This window comes from Salarias fasciatus, chromosome 13, assembly GCF_902148845.1.
Source record: "Salarias fasciatus chromosome 13, fSalaFa1.1, whole genome shotgun sequence".
Classification (NCBI taxonomy): domain Eukaryota; kingdom Metazoa; phylum Chordata; class Actinopteri; order Blenniiformes; family Blenniidae; genus Salarias; species Salarias fasciatus.
In genome coordinates this window covers 20222871-20245025 of record NC_043757.1, presented here as the reverse complement: position 1 = coordinate 20245025, position 22155 = coordinate 20222871, and the positions used below count along the sequence as shown (strand labels likewise).

The following is a 22155-nucleotide window of genomic DNA, read 5'->3' as shown; positions in this document are numbered from 1 at the left end:
AATTGAAATGACATGACTCAGATTTTTGGGAGAATTCAAAGTATGAAGAAATTTATGAAGAAATGAAAATTGTAGAAATAGTGAAATATACGTAATATCCTGCAGGATAGGTGAAATCACCACATGCCTCGCTTTTTCAATCCAGTGAACTCTAGGATAATAGAATTAATTAGCTTTGCTGCCATGTTTACACAGTTACACTCCTGTTTGTGAAGTGTAGGTGTTTTTTGTTTTCCTGGTGTTTTTCCTTTCTTTGTGATTATCAAGATATATGTATTTTAATACTCGCTCCTCACTAGCTAATTTTCTGTTTTCTCAACTAATTGAAATGCAGCTCCAGGCAACATGTTTCCAATTTTGTTTTTGGTTTGGGCCTTTTCTGATATTAGTTAAATAACTAAAATGATCACTTACCTGTAAAAAAAAAATCTAAAACAAAAAAAACACACGGTTTAATCTCAGCTGTGAAGTACGATTAAAGTAACTTTTAGCTTTACCAATTAATTTGCTTATTTGACTGCTGAACTGGCACCTTCGCCTCCTTTGTCTGCGTGTCCTCCCTCTGGTCGAGGACGCTGAAGGTATCGTGGAGCGAAGACAAAGAGCTCCCATTCACCGAGTTTATCTCGGAGCGCCATGCAAATTTAAATTCCTGGTTTGTGAGCTTTCTTTAACAATAAAAGACACTCTGACAAGTAAAGTACCAACAGACAGCTCCAAACTTTCCTCGGAGTTACTCTTGATTTTCCTCTCTTCTGTTTTTTTTTTTTTGTTTTTTGTTTTTTGTTTAAGCTCACCCTGCACTCAGATGTCTTGGATGTCCTCACCATAATGGAACAGATGTTGGTACATTGTATTCATTCCGCCGCATCCGAGTGTCTCTTTCACATCCACTTTACGGCTGCTTTTATTATCTTCTGTTTCATGTGACATTATTGGTGCGCAGAAGAGCATTTGGCTGGTTCAGTGTTTGGATAACGCTCCATCCAAGCGCACATTAAGAAAGGAAAAAAAAAGAAAAAGAAAAAGAAACGAAGAGAAAGGAAAATCTCATAGTCCCCGGGCGGGCAAAATAGCAGCTTTAACTTGTGTTCTGAACATGTGTCCTCACATGCGCGGGCTTATCTTTGAGGTTGCACGTGCGCTCATCACTCTCAATTATTGTCATCTCCAGCCAGCAGTAAAAGCATCACAGTGTTACTAACTGTCTGCAGTGGCTACACCGACCTCCACACACGATTTAACCCCGGAAACAAGTCGCCCCTCTTCCTTTGACAAAGATTCGTCGAAATGGAAGGACGGAGAAAAACAAACTGAGACGTTAAGCCGCATGTGAGATTCTGTCTCCGCGCACATAAAATACAAACAAGGAATATCTCAGGGCTGTGCCATATGTTGTTTTCATTCTGCAGAGTCCTACAGATGGTCCAAAATAGTGCTCCATGTCAAAAAAACTATCTCTTCAGACATCTCTTCCTTTCCGAACTAGGTCTTCAGCTTTACTTAAGTTTGAATAATTTACGGTTATTTTTTTCCCCCCATCTCTCTCTCTCTCTCTCTCTCTCTCTCTCTCCCTCTTTTTTGTTATTTCCCCCCGCCGCTCTCCCTCTCTCATGTTCGTAGGTTGCCGGGATTAAAGGGGTGTTCCTGTCAAATAAAGTTGTTGAGAACCAAGTGAAAACTTATATCACGTACAACAAGGGGAGAGACTGGCGTCTTCTTCGGGCTCCGTCAACCGATCTCCAGGGAAACAGGGTCTATTGTGAACAAGTAAGTGGGCCACTGACGAGAGACGGATCCGGCTGTTTGGATTTCTGTCATACGGGCTCAAAACGACGGCGTTTTGACCACGCTGTGGTCAGATACAGCCAGTCCGCCTGTGCCGTAGCACAGTAGGTCTGACATGATCTGCAGCTGCACCGACCTTCATAACAAAGGTTTCCTTTTCCCCAGGTTGGGAACGTTTGGCTTATTGGTTATATGTGGTAATAACAACAACAAACTATTTGATTGCTTGATTCATCCTCAGATTGTAGGGAAAAATTAACACTAAAAACAGTGTAAAAAGTTGTAAATCCTGATGGCTGCAGCCTGACGTCCCTTTTTTAAAGGGGAAAGCTTGTGAGGAGCAAGCCTCCAGCGGCGCTGTGAAATTCTTCAGAACGTCTGACGTCAGCCAACATTTTCTCCTCGGCAAAGTGGGCGCAGCGTGTGATCTTGGATGTAATAGTGAGAGTTGTCACCCATACTGTACTTGGATTTTGAATTACGTTCACTTGATGTGCTTTATTGGCCTCCTTGTGATGCGGCTTTAATAACTGTGAGATTGATCTACCGCTGAATAGAAAAGGGAGATCCAGCCGTCCTGCCTGCAAAAACCCGCCGTGGATGGATGACATTCTCGACCATATTTGTTGTGTTGAAGTACAGTACATTTAGGCTCTTCTGATAAATTACGCTATATAACTGGTGATCAACAGCTGAGAGCTTCATATCACCTTATAGAACAAATAAAACAACGTTCCTGAAAGACCTGGTGGATGTAATTATGAGCACAAACAAAAATGGCAGACTCAAATCAACAATCCTAGATGGAGGAGATTAGTAGCCATAAATGAAATAAATACGGGCACTTCATCTATTTTATGAGGCCGGAAAAAAGGCCCCACGTACACATCCCATCATCCAGACTGCCTTTTAATCTCCTGCAGTTCCTCTCAGAAGATGCTATCTCCACCACAGGACCTTCCTGCTCTTTTAAATACGGAGCTCCAGCTCTTTAACACTCCGACAAATTAATTTTGAAAGCTGTAATAAAGCCAACCTTGTTAATAAAACACACACACACACACACACACACACACACACGCACACACACACACACACACATTGTGTTGTGTTGGGTGTGTGAGTAAGCCAAAGTGAAAAAGGGAAATGTTGAGCTCCTTAAACTGAAACTTACCCTTAATTAGTCTGTTCCGGCTGTGCTAAAGCTGCAAAGAATTAAAGTTACTGTTTCCTGTTTTTATTATTATTTTGATTCCAACAGTCCAGTTTACTGTCAAAACAAATGTTTGCACACCTGAAAAGTTTATTCTCACTGACTAATGAGTGAAACGAAACTCGGGCTGCCAGAACCGTGACAGGAAACCTTCTGCGTTAGTGAAAGGGTCAGAGTTAATGAGTGCAGGTATCGCGTTTGTGGGACACTTCACTGGAGTCCGATCGATACCGGAGGGTTTTATTCTCATGTTTTGACTCCGGCAGACTAATCTCCTTGGTGTTTTCGCAGCCGTACTGTTCGCTGCACCTCCACCTGCATGTGTCGGAGAGCCCTTACACCTCGGGTAACATCATCAGCAAAGACTCGGCTCCAGGAATTATAATAGCATCAGGTGAGGAGATTATTTGATTTGCTCTCCAATTTGAACGTGTTGGTTCTTTGATCATATCCGTCTGCGCTCGTAGTCTTGATCTGGTCTCCTCAGACCGCCGTATTCCTCATATTTGAACAATTAACAGCATGAAATGAGTCCTGTCTTGACTAACGGCCCTTTACGTTGCAGGTGTGGTCGGGCCTGAGCTCACCTCCACCAATATCAGCGTCTTTATCACGTCGGACACTGGAAACACCTGGAGAGAGGTACAGCATGCAGACGGCGTTCACTTTGTGACGGTCGTCACCGGTACACTGCTCACATCACCGCGGCCAGAATAATCATTCATTCTTCAAATCCTTTCAGCCAAATAGGGAATGAGTTTGCCTTGAACCTCCAGTCAATGCAATACAGGACTGAAATAAGAAAAAAAAAAATAAATAAATAAAAGCTGACTTTAGCCAAGCTTCATCTGAATACAGAAACAGAAGAAAGGGAAAAAAGAAGCAGAGTGAGGTTTCAGTGCCAACTTTTATTCCTCGCTTTTCAGTTGTTGGTGCTGTAGTCACATTTGCAATGAAATGTAGAAGTGAGTTTGACAGCCAGCCTTGTGCGTCCGTGATCTTTAAAAAACAAATAATACAAAAAGAACATGCAGATTTTTGCCATTGGCTTCAGACTCTAAGAAAAAAAAAAAAGAAAAAAATCAGCAAAAAAAGCAAAACTGGATTGATGCTTTCCTTTATTCACACATCTAAGAATCTGTAAAGACCGATTGTGGTTTTGATCTTGTTTATTGTGTAGGAGTGAGCATATATAATCCTTATGTTGTCATTGACATCTTGCTTTGTGTGGACTTCAATTTTTCACCGCTGTGATAAAGTGAAGCCGATTGTCTCTGCAGGTTTTTCAGGAGGAGTACAGTGTGTTTTTCCTGAATCAAGGAGGATCTCTGGTGGCCATCCGACACACACCTCTGCCAATTAGACACATTTGGTGAGGCTCTCCAAGGATGTGCCACATCTTTATAGAGACCGCATTCAATCTTCAAAACGGGGGAGCGAGATTGCTTCCCTGCCGGGGCTTTTTCTTTCCTGAGTCGGGCTCTATTTGTGGCTGGTCTGTCTCTGATCCAACCATTGTTCTCCCCCCTCAGGCTGAGTTTTGATGAGGGCAGAAACTGGGACAAATATAGCTTCACCTCCTCGCCGCTCTTTGTGGATGGGGTGCTCGGGGAGCCTGGAGAGGACACCCTCATCGTGACGTAAGACATGAAGGAACCGTGAGCAGATTACATGTCTCCAGCTGCTAATTGCTGTGCTGGATAATTGCTCAGCTTAATATGGTCATGAATGCTGAGTGTATGAAAATAAAGTGGTTTCCATGAGCCCAAGATGTAGAAAATTAATTTCTTTCTCATGATTATGAGATTTTCATATATATAATATTGTTGAAGTGTTTTTTTTTTCTCTCTTTCTTGCTGATGCAGAATATTTGGTCACTTCAGCCATCGGTCCGAGTGGCAGCTCGTCAAGATCGACTTCCGATCCATCTTTCAACACCGGTGCACGTCTGAGGATTATCTGACGTGGCAGCTACATAATGAGGTTAAGCAGAACTTTGTACTACTTGACTGCTGATGACTTAAAAGAATTCAGCCGCTGATTAAACTCAAGAGAGTCCCTTTGATTTAGCAATACAATAAAAAGCAAGAAGAACAGAAAAAAAAAAGAGCTGCAGAAATGTTTATGATGCATTATTCATCACAGGAAGAAGTGTGCATCATGGGAATGAAGAGAATCTTCCAAAAACTGAAAGCAAACGCTCGATGTGTCAAGGCCAGAGATCAGTATATTTCCCAGATGTCAGATTCCTGCCCATGCACAGAGGCTGATTTTGAGTGGTGAGTTCCCTTCTCTGCAGCTACACTCACTTCCACTTCATTAAATCCTATGCACAACACTTTATCAATCTCCAGGGGCAGAGTCTTTGAAGCAAACCTAAGGCACAGCAAGAACACTGTTTCATGATGGTGTATTTCATGATTCACAACTTGTTATTCTTATTTCTGGAGTGTATTTGTGTGGCTAAGACGCACCTCGGTTTAAAAATAATCTAAAGGTTGTTTTAGATTTGGGTATTTTATGTTTCCCTGTTTGCTGGTTGGTTCTCGTGCTCATGGCAGAAGCCTAACAAACATCTTTGTGGTTATGACTCATGTGGAAATATTAGTTTTTTAACAAGCTGAAACCGGAATCAGTGACTTCAACAGCACAGCGAAGTTTCATGATCTTATGGTCACATCACAGCTTAGCTGGTTGATTATTAGAGAAAATGTTGAAACTGGATCCTGCCGCTTAACTTACTTGATCAGAGACGTTGAATGTAGACACTAATTGTCTTTTCATCCTCTCGGAGGGCTTCTTTAATATGTTTAACAAGTATCAGTTTAATACCTTCACATCCCTCTGTCTCAGACTCACTTTTATCTGCTCTCATCTCGCCGGCTACAAGCTTAACACTGCTTTAGTACTTGAAGACTTTTCGGCTCCTGACATTTTCCTTCCCTGATCGCGATAAAGAGAAATCTGACAGCTACAACTGAGTTTGCCGAGAGATAATAACATCTTGTGTAAACACACACAATGTTTTTTTGTGCTTCAGAAATTCAATACAGAACACTGCGCTTCGTAGAAGCGCGTTCGATCGGAGATGAGCGTCTCTATATGTGATTTTAAACGAATGATAACTAATCTTGATCACTCTGACCGCCGTGTGTCTTTTTTTTTTTTTTTTTTTTCCGACTGGAACAGTGACTATGGGTTTGAGAGGCAGCTCGACGGCGGCTGCACTCCGGCTTTCTGGTTTGTTCCATCAGCGGCGTCCAGAGACTGCATCACCGGGGACAGCTTCCTGAACACCACCGGGTACGCCTGATTCGTTTCCCGCCCTCGGGAGAGAGAGAGAGAGAGAGAAATAAAATGCGTTGGACACATACACTTAATTGCTTTCGTTTAAGCTCAACTCTCTGGCAAATTGGCTGTTTTTTTTTTTCCTGTGGAAATTGTTTTCATACTAGTATGCACTGTCCATGAGAAGTTCTTAACCTTCAACAAAATGTTGAGCATAAAAGCATAAACTGCATAATCCTTATCTGCCCTAAAAGGAACAGAAAACCTTCATCTGGCCGTTTTTGGTATGATTGAAATTTTTCAGCAGGAAGAGAATAAATGTTCGTGTGAATTTGGTGATATTGCTGAAGTAAAGACTGAAATGCTTCACTGTTCATTATTCTTGTCAGTATTATCATGAGTAAAGCACATTTTATTCCATGCAAATTGTCAGATTAAAGAGGTTGTTTTTGTGGTAGAACTGAAAAATCCGCTCTTTTCTTTTGTGAAACATGGTGAGGGTGTGAAGAAGTTGTTTCTCCTGTTATCACACCACAATACATGGCAAATCTTTCATCACCGCATTATCAATTATTCATAATATACATATAGTGAAAGGATTGCAATAGATTTTTGCTTCCTTCCAGTGTACATTCATTTTCTGTAAGTTAACATACAGTATTTGGCTGATGGGATGGAGCCTTTGATTGTATTCCCACATCGTTCCATTCCTGGTCGCAACAGAATCAGAATCACAAAAGTAGAAAAGTCAGGAAACAGAACATGAACTAAATGATAAAGACTGACACAGCTGTAATAACAGCCACTTCAAATGATTTTACTTGTAATCCGACGGAGCTATAGAGACCGCCGCGTATGTCTTATCGTTGTATGTATCTGCTTTTTCCCCGACATGAATTCCAGATACCGGAAGGCTTCGTCTAACAACTGCACCGCGGGAACTCTGCTGAAGTACAGCCCCAGGCGGCAGAAATGCCCCAGTCAGGCTCCCAGGGGCCTCCAGCTCTTCACCAGCGAGGGAACGCTGGTGGCCACTCTGGGGAGGAACGTCACCTTCCTGGTCTTTCTGGAAGAGGTGCTGACTCCGCTGAAACCCAGACGCTGAGCCGCGCCTCACGCGATACTTACGGGCCGCGCGCCTTTTATTCAGCGCGCCGTGGAGGGAGGGAGGTGCTGACAGGAAAGCGGCGCACGGGCTGAGGCACCGGCGTATCAAATAAATGCGAAGTGACATGATTTACAACACGACCTCGCTCCGGTGGATGTTCAGGAAAGCGCGGTGGTCGCGTGGGGTTGCGGCGTGAGTGACAGCGTCCTGCTTTCCTTCTGCAGGGTCTCGGCTCCATGACGAGCGTCACGGTGGACTTTGGCGACGGGACGGCCATATCTTACGGTAACATCAGCTCCATCGACGACGGGGTCAAGCACATGTACGACAAAGTGGGCATCTACCAAGTCTCTGCCACGGCGAGCAACAGCCTGGGGTCAGACCGGGTCACGCTCTACCTCCACGTCTCCTGTGAGTTCAGAAATATTCTAATATGGTTGATATTTTAAAACAGCTACACTGTAAGCTTCTGTTTTCATTCTTTTTTTTTTTAATTCAAATCCAACAGCGTTCACAAAGGTCAACATCGTTCAGCTTGCGAGCCTTTAGGAGGAAAGACACAGATACAAACACTTGAGCAAATTGGCTCATGACTCTCTGCAGCTTCAAATGTGCTCATTAATGCGAGTCTCCATTCAGAATCTCTATAAGCTTTGAGAGGTCGTTCAGGCTGCGTGGGTGGAAACGACAGCTGTTTGTTGTCTCCTCGTTGACGGAGGAGAGCGGCAGTGGTCAGCTCGGATTCAGCTCATTAGAATGGATTGTAATGGCGACATTTTCCAGGGTGCAGAAAGCATCAAAACATCTGAAAGAGAAGTGTGATCAGCTTGAACACAGCCTCTCATTGTGCTCCAAGCAGGCAAAAATATCATTAAACACGTGGGTTTTGCTGAAAGTGGAAGGGAATTTTTTTTTTTTTTTTTTGCCACATTTTTATCAAAAGGTGTGATTTTTTTTTTTTTTTTTTTGTATTCTGTTTTCTCTCAAAGGTCAACTCGAGCAGGTGCAGCTTTCGGCTCCTTCTGTGGTTGTCAAGAACAAAGCGGTGAACCTCACAACAATCCTGCAACCCAGTAATGTGGGAACGGTTACTTATTACTGGTGGTTTGACAACAAAACGGAGGTAAGTTTCGTCCTCGCGTCCTGCTCTGTGGCGCAGCAAACTAACAGCGGACAGTTAGAAATCGCCGGGCTCCTCTCTGTGTTTCAGCCCGTCGTGACTCTCGATGGAACCATGTCCTTCACCTTCTCCAGAGAGGGGGGTCACTCCGTCACGGTGCAGGCTTCAGTTGGGAGCACCGTCCATCAGGACCACATGAAGATAGCCGTTTATGGTAAATGTCACTGATTTATTTACACAACTGCCACCGAGCAATCTGCTAATATTAAATGGAAAAAAAAAATAAATTAATTCGTGTAAATCTGTAAACATCATAATAACTGGCTTTTTCAACGACCTGCACAATCATTTCACGGGCTTTTCATACCTGAGTGGTTTAATTCTGATAGAAAAATTATATTAGGTAAAAAAAATATATAACTCTCAAAGCTTTTCAAAACTGAATTCATGCTTTCAGAATCTATGCTATTGCAACATGTTGCATTGCCACTAAGAGCAGTTCGAGCTTTTTTGTCTATAAAGTTGGTTAACTTTTGCAAAAAAAAACAAAAAACAAAAAAGTGTAAATCATGTTTTCTATAAATATGAGTATAACCGATAGCTGCTTAAAGTGACACATTTTACCATATTCTGTGGCATGTGGCAGCAGTGTGTGTGTCAGAAAAGGTGCCGATTGACCTTTACAAACTTTTAATTGAATTTCTTCAAACTTCGACATATATATATATTTTAAATATCCACTCATCTTACTGTTGCCAGTAAAACTTAAATATGGAAAGTGTAATACTTTGAGCAATAGTTGTATTGTCTTGAGCCGATGTCTCAAATGTTTGTCACATTTTTGGCGGTTTGTACAACAAACACACTGACATTTAACTCCTTAAAGGGATGATATTCGAAGCTTGTGAAACAAAATTTTCGATTCTACATTTTCAGCAAAAATGGCTGTTTTGTTGTTTCTGTTATTGATAAATTGTCTGATTGCAAACAGTTGATATGTTGCCTGTGCTCTGCTGGAAAGAATAAAATATTGGTTGATCATGTTGGGGAATCTTTACCATTTCATTTCAATAAATCGTTCAACCTTCTAAGAATTGAAGCTGTAAAGAGACACCTCCCGCTACGTGGCTGAGTCTTTCATATCACTGAGATGATGAAGGAATTCAATCTTCAGCCAAAAAGCCATTTCATGGAAAAACTCTCACTCCTAATAACACCGACTACGGAACCTGACAAAATCAATCCGTGTGAGGATCATAAAACTGGAAGCTGTTTTCATGCAGGGTGACACCGGGCCGGGAGATCAGCGTTCATATTTCTTTGGCTACTTTTTAAAAATACGTCACAGATGTTCCCGAAAATCTGATTCGTAAAGAAAAAAAAAGAAGTCAGACTTTGCAAAATCCTGCGGCTGATGAGGAGTTTCAGCGGGTCTCCAGTGAGCAGCAGTTCATTTTCTTTCTGCCAGCGGTGCATGATCAATACGTTTCATCATGGGAACTCCAACTGTCCCGACTCGCTGTCCCTGATAAACAAAGTTGAGGATTTAGTAGTCGCTAAAGGTGCGCGCACATATATCATCAAACTAATTTTGCGGATGAAGCTTGAAGGTCAGAGGCAGAAAACACGTGCAGAAGGAAGTGAACTTTCACACGGGAACACGTCTTTACTTCCTCTGCGACCGCTTCCTCTGATGAAAATACAGTATTGACTCGGTGCAGATGGCCTCACCGTCGGGGTAAAGGTCATGCAAAGTACACCAGGTGCATTATTGTACAGTGACATTCTGTCTCTCGCAGATAAACAGGGGATCTATCTGTCTCTGCTTGGCTTTCAGATTATTTCCGGTCACATGTTTTGGCCTTTTCCTCTAATTTGGACGATCTGAACCCGGGGGTGTCTGAGTGGAGGGAGGACATCGGCAGAGTCGTGAAGCACTGCATGGTTCAGGTGAGGTCTGCAGATTTACGCATCCTCTCTTTACAAAAGTGTCATTTCAATCATGCAGTTTAGCAGCAGAGTTTAAAACTTCCAGTCTGACGGGAGGAAATAGCATTCCTCTTGTTTTGTTTCCACGTGTTTCGCTCTGCTTCTTGCGGCGTCTTTAACCAGCCCTTGCCGTGTAATTAGCTGTTAACCTCTTCGTGCTGATGTTGACATTTCCTGAAATCATTACTCCGAGTGCAGTCTTTTCCTCTAAACATGTCAAAACTGTAAAAAGGGCAGTGAGAGCAAGGCTATGGCTGCTGCCGTTTGCTCTTTAAAGTGCTAAATACTACTGAGAAAATATCAAAAACGCAAGTAAAAGGGATGTAATAGTGATTAAATATGTCTGGTTTTCCCTGTAGTAATGTCAGGAAAAGCAGCAGGTTATGTAAAAGACCTGGATACTGAGCTCTATATATATCCTACAGTAGCCCTCAGTATGAAACATCCACTTTGACCTTCTGCCTTGTCAGATATTACCCTGCTTTACACCCGGAAACTGACAGCAGACCTCTGGTTATGGCATAAATGCACTAAAAGCCCTGGCCTTTACCAAAGACTGTCAAATTGAACTTGCATGTTTCACTTCACCCACATTATACCCTGACAGTGACTGGTACTTAGGCAAATGACATATGAAGCAGAGAGAGGTGAGTATTTACCTATTAATACAGCCGAGGAGGGCCATCTTTAAGGCGTGCAGGGGGGGAAAAAACTCACCCGAAACCATGACAGTGTAATAAAATAAAGAAAGAAGCTTTTTAATGAGGCTTTGTTGTCGTTATTAAAGGTCACAGGAATCAGCGAGGATCAGCTCCTGGTCACGGTGCTCCCGGGCTTGCCGACCACAGCTGAGGTTTTCATCGTGCCCGAGCGGAAGTCGAGAGACGGAGCCTCGGACGAGAAGTGGGCGCACCTCGATCAGGTGCGGTCTCATCAAATCATCTTAATGGCCTCTGGCAGATGTTCGGCACAGTGTGGTTCGCTGCAGAAGTTAGGAGCGCGTCCCCGGAGAACTCATCCTTTACTTTAGAGTGTCAGACCGCTCCGCCGGGCTTCACCTTCTATCGCTGCGCTGAAAAGAAAACCGCTTTCATGATGTTTCACTTAACAGAAGGATACTTTTGTTTGTGCACTTCAATTTAGAGCTAAATTTACAAGTTTACATAATATTACTAGATTTACATTCCTCCACTCTGAGATGAGAATACTGTAACTTGACCCAGTTTTCCCCCCTTTATTTATTTAGGAGACACATTTCGATAAAAATCAAACATAGTCTGCACTTCAATATGTGTGTTAGACAGTTGTTCTGAGAGAGAGGGAGGAAAACAGAACCTTACTGTGTGTGATGTCTTCTGATCTTTTCTTTGGGAAACTTTTAATTGTGTTTCTGCAACTTTGCATCAATATGCTATGATGAGTAAGACAAAGAGCTGCGCAGTGGAGCAGTGGTTATTGTTCTCACCTCACAGAGAGAAGTCCCTGGTTAGAGCCTGGCTGGGTTTTTCTAGGAGGGTTTGCATGTTCTCCCTGTGCTTTGTGAGACGTTTTCCACCTGTATCTCAGTTTCCTCCTACAGTTTAAAAATAGGCTTTTGGTTAATTAATTAGAAATCCTAAAACTGCCTGAATACATTGATTTCCATTACATTATAACAGCCATAAAACCAAATGACACCTACTCACATGCACAATGAAAAAAAGTCACTCTAGGTTTTCTCATGACGTCTCCCAACCCATGCACATTCCCCCATTTTCCCCCAGTTCCTTGCTCAATTTCACTGAAACAAATTTGTGATTATTATTGAAAAAAATATTTGAGTAGGTTTGTTTTTATGCAACAGCTATTTCAAAAGACCAAATATGTCATCCTTTTAAGTGTTTTCACTGTTTATTTTCCATTTCTACACTCCTCCTCTGCTTTTTTAAACACCCATCCATCTTCTACACTGCTTTTTTCCAGCTCAGGGTCAAAGGTCACTGGTCCCAGTTATGGGCGAAGGCCACCCACTACAAAAGAAACTCAGAGCGACGGCCACACACACTCACCATTTACAGTCACCAGTCGAAGTTAAATGGTTTACAGTTTACAGGCAGTCAGTAAAATCAACATAAGAGGCTTGAAACTTGCTGCGGTGGCGCGAAACGTCACAGTGAGCCGCCATTATTTCTGTCAGAGTTGCATTAGCGCTGCGCAATGACGCCGTTTTAAATGCATCTTGATTCAGGGTGTCGGCGCTCAACGATAAGGTTAACTTTGAGAAAAATAAATGCGGACATGATGCTCACGGTGATGGATTACCAGAGTCAGCCAAGTTTAAAGTCGGCGTAATTGTGTTTTCATATCACAGTGGAATGAGTGGATGCCACTGGCTGCATGGTGGGGAGGAAAAACACCATGTTGTGCCTCGGAAAAGGTCAGCAGTAATGAGCACTGTACATTTTTAGGTGGTAATTGGGCTAAAACACTCTGAGAGTCTGATGTGCTCCATTAAGTGAAAACAGAGAGAAGAAGAGAAAATGTTGTCTATAGTTCCTTTGTTCGTAGTTTGGCGTTGTACATCAGCTCAGTCACATTTTATGAGGCTCAATACTTTTAATACCAACTCCACACTTTCTTATGCCATCATTAATTGCTGAATATACCAGTGCTCCCCTATTGAAATAGCTGCTTCCAAGTGTTTTTGTGCATTCATTGCCTTTTAATCACACAGAATTAAACTCTTGATTTGTGTTTTTTATTAGAGGAAAAACTATTTTTGTCTCTTTGATTGCTCTTATTGCTTCACAGATGAGACGTTTGTGTCTTTATGACTAAAGTGATGAATATTTCAGCAGTTCCACAAGTTGTTTTTAATCCCTCCCAAGGAGTAATACAACAAATGAGCACTAGAGGGCACTGTCTTCCCATGCAAAAAAAGCACAGGAAGCTCTGCGCCCATCACAACACCATGCATCACAGCAAGGTATCACAGACTCCCTGAAATCTCTGAGAAGTCCTGCATAGAGCTTTGGGCAAAGATAACACCATCACTTTAAGTTATTATTGTATTCCTGCAAAACAAGATTTGCGGAAATGCGTCTTTTATCACGAAGCCGTCCGATCGGTAAACAAAAGCATAAAGCAGAGCAGTTTTTGAAGCACAGGCCGGGCCGGCTCAATTATTTATCACAGGGGAGAGAGCCACAATGTATCACAAGTAAACATAATTTTGCTGGCTCACAGTCAGTCTTGAATGAAGTTAATAGGTATTTAATTACATTGATGCATCATATAATTGGCACCATCGAGAAAGGAGGCAAACTGGGGCAGGCGGCCTGGATTGGGAATTAAAGAGATGTATTTATCTAAAGCCTGTCTGATTACCTGGCAGAACCTCCGAGACAATAGGGTAATAAATCTTCAGTTCACCGTTCTCATCTCCAGTGAATGACTTGCAGTGTGGAGGCATTATGTGAGCGCGGCACCCACACATACACACGTGCGCGTGTTGAGTGTATGTGCGGAGCAGCTTATTAAAATGTGTAATAGATTTACTGACCCTGATATGCCACTAGAACAAAAAGTAATTATTCATACTGTGTAGAGCAGTCTAATTTTAACCAGTGGAAAGATTTCAGAAAGAGCGAGATGGAATTAGTGAGGCATGGCTAAGGACTCAAATGGGCACTGGGAAGGCTTTTTGGTCTCTTGTTAAATGACTGCTTCATCAAGGTGTGAAAAGCAAGGGGACTTCAGGCTCCTCAGGGAGGAAAAAAAAACCATTAAAACAGCAATTTTAGGATATTAGAACATACTTTGATTTCCAATAATGTTATCTCACCGAACTTTTAAATGGGGAAACCACCAAAAAATAGAAATATGGCGGGGGAAATGTCCTGTTGTGATTAAATACGATGGGATGATATGTTTATTTAAATGTCGCTGCCTCCTCATGGAGCAGGACGCTCTTTTACCTGCCAGGTTCTCCCTCGCCATTAAAAGCCTATCAGGTGTCGTCGCAGCAGGTTTTGGCTTCTCTCTCTGTGTCATACCAACATTTGCTCCTCTTTAGAAGGAAGCAAAAATTCCGATTCATAATTCAGGCTGTTGGATGAAATGACTGTGGCTGAAATATTGATGACGGCGGACTATTGCTGTACAGATGCTGCAGCTAACGGCCTCCCCTCCTCTGTCACTCCTCCTTAAAGCTTTCTCAGGTTCTGCTAAGTGCTCTGAACCAGGACCTCATCCAGTTCACACTCAAGCCGGGGGTGCAGGTGAACGTCTTCGCCACGCGGCTGTCTCCAGGTGAGACGTCTCCGCCACCCACCTGCCTGAACCATGACAGGAGGCCCAGACATTTTTTTTTTTTTTGGGTCAGGGGAAAATGGTGCATTTCAGGACTCTACACACTGCATCAAACATTTTTTTTGTAATCTAAGCATTGATTGGATATTCGGGTCTCAATTTTATGATTTTCCACATGGCTCAACATGTTTGCTAAGTGTGTGTGGTTTTTTTTTTTTTTTTCTGAAGTGCGCCTGGACACACCGTTGTGATCTCTCTCTCCCTCACAGCTCCCCTGGTGGACAGCAGTGACAGCACCCACAGCGGCACTGCAGTCATCATGCTGGTGTCAGTCGTGCTGATGGGCCTGGCTGTCTTTGTAATATATAAATTTAAAAGGTACGGCAGGCTGGGAACCGCATGGCTCAGCCAAAGGGAAATGAATCTTTGAAACATCAGTGGAAATTTCTGGGAAAAAGATATCCTCCGCTCGGGAACTTTCCGCCATCCCGTCTCGTCATATTCAGAGTTATGGACAGCAGCAACACAATAATAGCTTGAGGAATACGGCAATTTCCCCTCTGTCTCAATCCGGAGAATATTACAGGGAATGACAGTCTAATCAATTCTGTTTGAGTGCTGAATGGGTGTCAGGGTCCTGCAGTTATCAATATTCATCTATCTGACAATGTGAGGGTTGACCTTTCGGAAATGCTAAACACAGCCATTCAAGGTGAGGCATACTCTGCAGAATGGCAGGAAAGGTTGAAGAGATAAGTCCTGAGACAACATATATTATACAGTGAGGGACATACAGTAAATAGCATCCTCCGCTGCAGGTAATCCCATGCCAATCATGGCAGCCTGACCGGTTTTCCTCTTCTCCAGCGTGGAATTTTAATCATGCTAAAGTAAAACATTGCTTAACTTTCTGGATTGTAATTACTGCATTAAGAAATCAGCTTTGAGTTTTGAGAACTTCCTCAAATGTCACAGCACCAGCTGCAGCAAGAAATCACAAGGGGGGGAATCTGAAATTAGAAATGCAAGATGTTGGTTTTGAGCAGAATTGGGGATGCATCTGAGGGGATGAAAAATTGATTGAAAACTGAGGTGAACAATATGAAAGTGAGAGAGCAATGCCCGGCGGAATGCAAAAAAATGCCCCAGTTTCCGGCTTTCAAGCGATCCTCTCCCATCCTTAACAGTTAAAAATAGTGTGTGGCACATTATGCTTAGTGGAAGCATTAGCGAAACAGACCTGATGGCAGGTTTCCATTAAGTTGCTCCTTTTTTTTTTTTTTGGTGAAAATCCTTCTTCCCCGCTCTGCATGACCTGCAGGAAGATCCCTGGGATGAACACATACACCGCCGAGCAGCCCGACAAGGAACAAGAGGTCATCCCGACAGTGACCTCCATCGCCGTCCCAAACCCTGAGGGAGACAAGCTGACCTCGCTGGACCATGTGGACGTACAGCTGGACTCAAACAGCAGAGGTATCTATGTGTCTGTATGCTTTGTTCGAGCTTCAGGGTCTGTTCAGGTTTCTGCTTTCTCAACTCGTGTAGCGAAATGGAGTTTCGACTTTATTTATTTAAAACAGCTTCCGACCACATCTTTCTGTGGAATTCAATCCAAAGAGGATTGTAAGTTTGTAATTCCGAAAACTCCGTAAATGGATCATTTTTAAAGCAGGTAATTAGTTCTTTAAGTTTCAAATGTTTGCTCAAAACATCACACTCGGTTTTAGTGATTTCAGAACCAGTACACAGCTTTGGCCAGTCACACACAAAACACAATTTGTATAATGTACATTTTTTTCTGGGAGATATCGTGTCGTTTGATGGACCGATCAGTCAAAACATCATGACAGGTGAAGTGAATAACGCTGATCTCTTCAGACCCGTTAGTGGGAGGACTATATATCTCAGCAAGTCAAGATTGTGTTTGAGAAACAGAAACATACATCAGCACGAGGGTGAATTTGACAGGCAGCAATTTGACTAGACGACTCGGCCGGAGTGTCTCCAAACTTTGTGCTGCAGCCGTCAGCTTCGAGCAGAAGTGTAGGAAGACAAAGCATTGAAGCTTTATGGACAGCGACGGCTCATTAAGGAAAAGGGTCCCGTGGGCTGCGTCACATTACCACTGACAGCACTCAAATGATCCCCTGCTAACATCCTTATGTCAGTCACTGCAGCAGATTGTGTTAACTATTATTAAGCATTGTAACGACACGTCGGAGATATAACAGATTCGAACCAGGTGGTCATAATGTTTTGGCTGATCGGTGTATTTCTGATATGACGGTGTCTAGGTTACAATTCATGATGCAAATTGAAATGACAAAAATTAAAACGTGTACGGCTCGTCTCCTGCAAAACTTCATTACTTTACTTGAGATAATCCAATGATCCCCTTCAGGAAAACATTCAGTGTCATCATATTACAGGTTGTTTTTTTTTTTTTAGTTACACAACAAAGCTGCACTGCAATTTATGATTATAGCTGAAACATTTAGTTTCTCCGTCGTCCTCAATAACTGACCTGAGAACTGAAAACAAAGGAAGTGTGAAGTTTACAGCCAGAATATGAGAAAACGAATCTTCCTTTCATTAAACAGCTGTCAGACTGTTTTCAGTCTGTTCTATTAGCCCTGTTGAATGTGGTTTAGTATAATTATTTCAGAAGTTATAGTTTAGTAGTGTTTTTTTCCTTCCTCCACTCACCCTGCAGTACTCTTAGACACCCCTAGAGGTACTGGTAGCCTCATTTGAGAAGCAGGACTTGTACACAAAGTTGGCAGCAAAAAATAGACTGAGGAGAGAAAAATAACCTTTCACACTCTGTAAATTACTGCTCCTAGCGGCAACAGTTTTGTCTTTTGGCTCGCACATAAACATTTTGTTTAATTTGCAAGATGACATGCTGTTAGATATCGCTCTGTATCTTTCTTTGTCACATTAGATGATTTAAATGTTTGGCTTGTCACTGAATTAAAAACAGTAACGTGGCAGTGAGGAGACAGCCATTGTCCTAACGTCATAAGTGACACATTTTCTGCAAACCACATTGCTTTTATTGCAAAAACAAGTATTTAACACAGCAAATGAAGTTCATAGATTGTTGACACTCGCTGACAGAGAGGTGAAACATGACTCGAGCTGTTCCTCTTCGCCATATATCCCCCTCACCTGCAAAACTATCATATGCTGCGTTTTTTTTAATGTGCTTGCCTTCCTGAGTTTTCCACGGCGAGGTATTAGTATGCACAAGTAAAGTGAAGCACAATCAAGTGAGAGCTAAAGTGATGAGATTGTCGAGGTGAATTATTTGACCCAATAAAATAATTAGTGCACCAGGAAAGTCGCAGAGTGGTGAAAGCATTTTCATCAAGGAATATCTATGAAGTTCCAGCTGATTTACCTCCACCCGTAGCTAAACAATCGACCCGTCCAAGATAAATGTGTTTGTCTGCAAAAAAAAAAAAAAGGAGAGATCTAAATAAATAAAAAAATACACCCTTATGCAAATAGCAACATAAAATTCCTCCTCTGTCTCTTCTCTTTCTTCTCCCTCGCCAGGCTACCTGCCATCGCACACAGACATCAAGCTCTCTGATGAAGCGCCCCATGTGTTTTAATGTTGAGAGTCTATGACCGACTCGAAAGCAATACATCTTCTTTGGCAGTTACTTCCAGCAAGCTATGAAACCACGGTCACAATGAATGGTCTCGAGTGTTTTGCTACCCATGCATGGATGGACCAGTTCACACTGTGCTGCCTAATCCCTCCGAGGAGTCTGTACAGATTTATACTTGCTTCTTGAAAAGGAACACTTTTTGACTGAAATACTTGTATTTTTGCAAGGACGTTGATCTTTTTATGTAAATAATGTACATCCATAATGGAAGAAGTATAAGTAATTTGTCTCAGCTGGTTACAGCTACGTCTGCTCCAATATGAGAAGAAAAAAAAAAAAATCAAACTGCAGTATGGAGGCGGGGGGTGGGGGGGGGGGGGGGGGTGATGTGTAATAATATCTCAAAAATACTCTTCTTTTTTCTGTTTTAGACTTGTGTTTGTGAAGTTTACTTTAACTATGTGGAAATGGCTTATCTGACTAAGACAGTGAGGGAAGCAGATTCATTAAGCTCTGTATAATCAGTAAATCTTATCACCAGATTCTCATCAAATGAAAGCTTGCAATATCCAGGAGATGAAGGAGAGCTCCTAGTCCCAGATCTGTGTATTCCATCAGGCCCGTCTCTGTGCCGCTCAAAAATGTTATATATGTCATAACAAAATAAGAACAGAAGATTATAGTAGATAGGTGTGCGCAGGAGAGATGGGAATCGGAGCAATCTGGCTTTGTTCAGGAGACTGAAATGTGCCATTTTAGAGGCACTGAAGGACTCCCAGCTGAAAGGCGACCTCATAACATGTTAAATCCACTTTAACACCAATTATGCAGAAAACCTTCTGGCTAACGGAGACCGTTCATATGGACTCGCGCTGCAGCAGCAGGCTCTCAGTTGTTTACGCAGCCAGTTCGCCTGTTAAGCAATGCTGTGACTTTTAAACTTGTGCTCGGTGTTTCTTCATTGCCAGCAGCATTTCATGTACATTTCTGGTTTCTATATTGAAAGCAAAATGTAAATTTTTTTTTCGAATAATTCCTATGTAGACAACAGAGTTGGAGTTACTGGAATGCAGCAAAGAAAGAGCTTCGCTGCCACATCTGTGCTTGGAAGAAGAAAAAAAAGGGAAGGGATCCAGTTGCTATTTGTCACCTGAGATGACGGCGACACTAAGTGCAACGCCACAGACTCCTCGACACAGTTACTACACATTTGTCATCTTTTCTTTGAGCTGATTTCACTGTGAACGTTGTGGCGCCTACAGCGGGTTTTGAATGCATTTTTCTTTTGTCTCTCTCTGAGTTACGCTATAAGTCATTTTATTTATTCTGGAGTGTTTTGTCTGCGGAGACGGCAGGCAGCGGCGGCGGCGTCGACGCACGACGTTCCCTCAGTTTACAGTGACGCAGAGGAGCCTGCAGCCTCTCCTAAAGTTTGCCCCCAAGGACTCGGCGGACAAAAGGCTGCAGATTTGTTCATCTCCTCCGCTGCAAGGGACACAGAGATAGAGAAGACGTATCTCCTGTCAACAAGGCTCAGCCTACGCACACAGCTTCGGTCAGCTGCTGTCTCTTTGGGATAAGTACCGAAGTTCTTCTTCATCAAACTTTTCTTTTTAAGTGTTGTCAGCATCATATGTCAGTAAGACAAATTGACTACGGGCTTCTCCATACCTCTTCCCTCCGACTGAGCCTGAAGCATAAATAAACTCGCGTTCAGACGAACTCTCTTTCTTCACACGATCATCAGAAGAGTTTTTTTTTTTTTTTTTTTTTTTTTTTTGTGCTTGTTATTCAGCGAAGATTTTCAAGTCCCGATAATTAACTTGTGAATATGATTGTGAACATATTTGCATGATGGGTTTATTTTTTTTTCCCTCCTCTTTCCGGTTACTTAAAATTAGAAAAAGGAAAAAAAAAAAAAAAAAAAAAAAAAGAAAATGTCAGAAATGTGAACTGCAGTATTTTCTGTTTATCAAGAGGCTAGACCAGCCATCCATTACAAGTGATGTGATTGCTCAGTGGGTTGTTACTGTGTTTTCATTTGATCTTGCAGAAGTAAACATGGTTGCGGAATAAAGCAGTGTGGCTGGTTGTTTAAGTCATTCCCAAAAACATAAACAGTTTATTTTTGATGTCTGGCCCGTGATACTCGGTCCACCACTGCTTTTAAAGCAATATGTCTGCACTTCAGCTGCCGGTTTTTGATGGATTTGCGTATTCGCGGTCTGGCATTAGACGCCTTTTTCCGCTTTTGTCTCTTAACAAGTGTTGCTTAGCATGCCGAAAGTTTCAGTGCAGCTATTTGCATGATACAATGGGGGCTGAGTGAGAAGAGGACAATGAAAAGCACCAAGTAGCCTGGAGTGATTCTAATGGGCTGGTTCCTTGCCTCTCCCACTGTGCAACAAATTAATTATCCCCTCGCCAGGAAATCAACTCGCACAAACACACACACAGGCGCGCACACACAAACTCGACAAGGAAGATTTTCCCAGTCTGGGTAGCACCTTGAATGAAAAATGTCCCACAACAATAACCCACAGCAATATTGTGTTAGCCACAGTGTGAAATTGATGAGCATGTTTCCTTTCATTGAGTGCTACATTACAGTGTCTGGCTGCAGCGAATCATCCATTAGTGATTGTCACCGTTCAATTTGATTGCGGGCCGCCGTACATCCCAGGGCAGTTCGAGAAAAGGCCTTGGTGTTAATTCAGACTGAGAGCAGGAGCGAGAATAAGACTCTCGGGGCGCTGATGGCTGGCGCGGGTGATGAAGATTGGTGTGAGATACGGAGCCGTTGAAGTGGCAAACAAAATGCAAAACAGGCGAGCGTGCGCCGGCCTGCCTGCTGCAGCCACGCGTATATGTGTGTATGTGTGTGTGTTTGTGCGTGTGTGTGTGGAGACAAGACACGTTTCAGCCAATCAACTGCACAGTGTTGTCCTCCGACCTCGTTGCGTGTGATGTTCAAATGCCTTATTCGAGGCCAGGAGGCAGACAAGCAGCGGCTCTAATACCCGCGGTTCTTCACCAAATCATCTGTGTCTCATCACTTCACAACAGCCTCGGTAATTGTCTCCATTAAACAGAAACCATCAGTAATGGGCAACGTGAGTGATAGACTGATAGAGGTAGAATGGAGCTCACTCTAAATGTCAGATGGGAACCTTCACATGGGTGTTATCACACTTCTTCCTATTAAAGGTGGCTCCAGAGCCTCGGTGGGATCATTAAAAGCGGTGTGCGGAGGCCGCCACGGGGCACCTGTGGCTCGGAGAACACGGCCGTGGTGACGCTGACAAATCTGAGTAATGAAAACACACTTTCATTCATTCATTCATCAGGGAGTTCGGCGTGCGATCACCATGTAATCCGTCTCTCCCCACCGGCACGCAGACTGCACGAGCACGCAGGAACAGAAACAAGCGGGATTTCTTCTTATAAAAATACATTTATTTTTGAACAATTTCAAAATGGCAATTTGTTCACAGTAAGAAATGTGATTGAAAACAAGACAAATTCGTATATAATCAACAAAAGGGAACAATATCATAGATTATATCATGCACAACTTTTGAGCAATTGCACCACTAGACTATCAGACACGGTGTTTAATAATTAGTTTAATGAGTCAAGTAAACTTTAAAATCACCATGATACATATACAGTACTGGCTCACCCCAATATGATCTTTTATAGTTCTCCATCACAGATAATTAGGGCATGCTACTGT

At 42.6% G+C, this 22155-nt stretch overlaps 1 protein-coding gene across 1 annotated transcript in view; it reads left to right on the top strand.

Annotated features, from left to right (window-relative positions):
- Window positions 1-18778, top strand: part of LOC115398863 (VPS10 domain-containing receptor SorCS1-like) — a 49946-nt gene extending 31168 nt beyond the window's left edge. The window contains exons 10-27 of the mRNA XM_030105855.1: window positions 1624-1770; window positions 3293-3395; window positions 3567-3643; window positions 4282-4373; window positions 4534-4641; window positions 4867-4984; window positions 5147-5280; window positions 6191-6304; window positions 7193-7364; window positions 7622-7808; window positions 8387-8520; window positions 8608-8731; window positions 10355-10467; window positions 11294-11428; window positions 14697-14796; window positions 15066-15174; window positions 16118-16272; window positions 18361-18778. Of these exons, the coding sequence (XP_029961715.1) occupies window positions 1624-1770; window positions 3293-3395; window positions 3567-3643; window positions 4282-4373; window positions 4534-4641; window positions 4867-4984; window positions 5147-5280; window positions 6191-6304; window positions 7193-7364; window positions 7622-7808; window positions 8387-8520; window positions 8608-8731; window positions 10355-10467; window positions 11294-11428; window positions 14697-14796; window positions 15066-15174; window positions 16118-16272; window positions 18361-18419 (2181 nt within the window). The 3' untranslated portion in view covers window positions 18420-18778. The remainder of the gene's footprint in view (window positions 1-1623; window positions 1771-3292; window positions 3396-3566; window positions 3644-4281; window positions 4374-4533; window positions 4642-4866; window positions 4985-5146; window positions 5281-6190; window positions 6305-7192; window positions 7365-7621; window positions 7809-8386; window positions 8521-8607; window positions 8732-10354; window positions 10468-11293; window positions 11429-14696; window positions 14797-15065; window positions 15175-16117; window positions 16273-18360) is intronic.
- Window positions 18779-22155: the final 3377 nt, after the last annotated feature.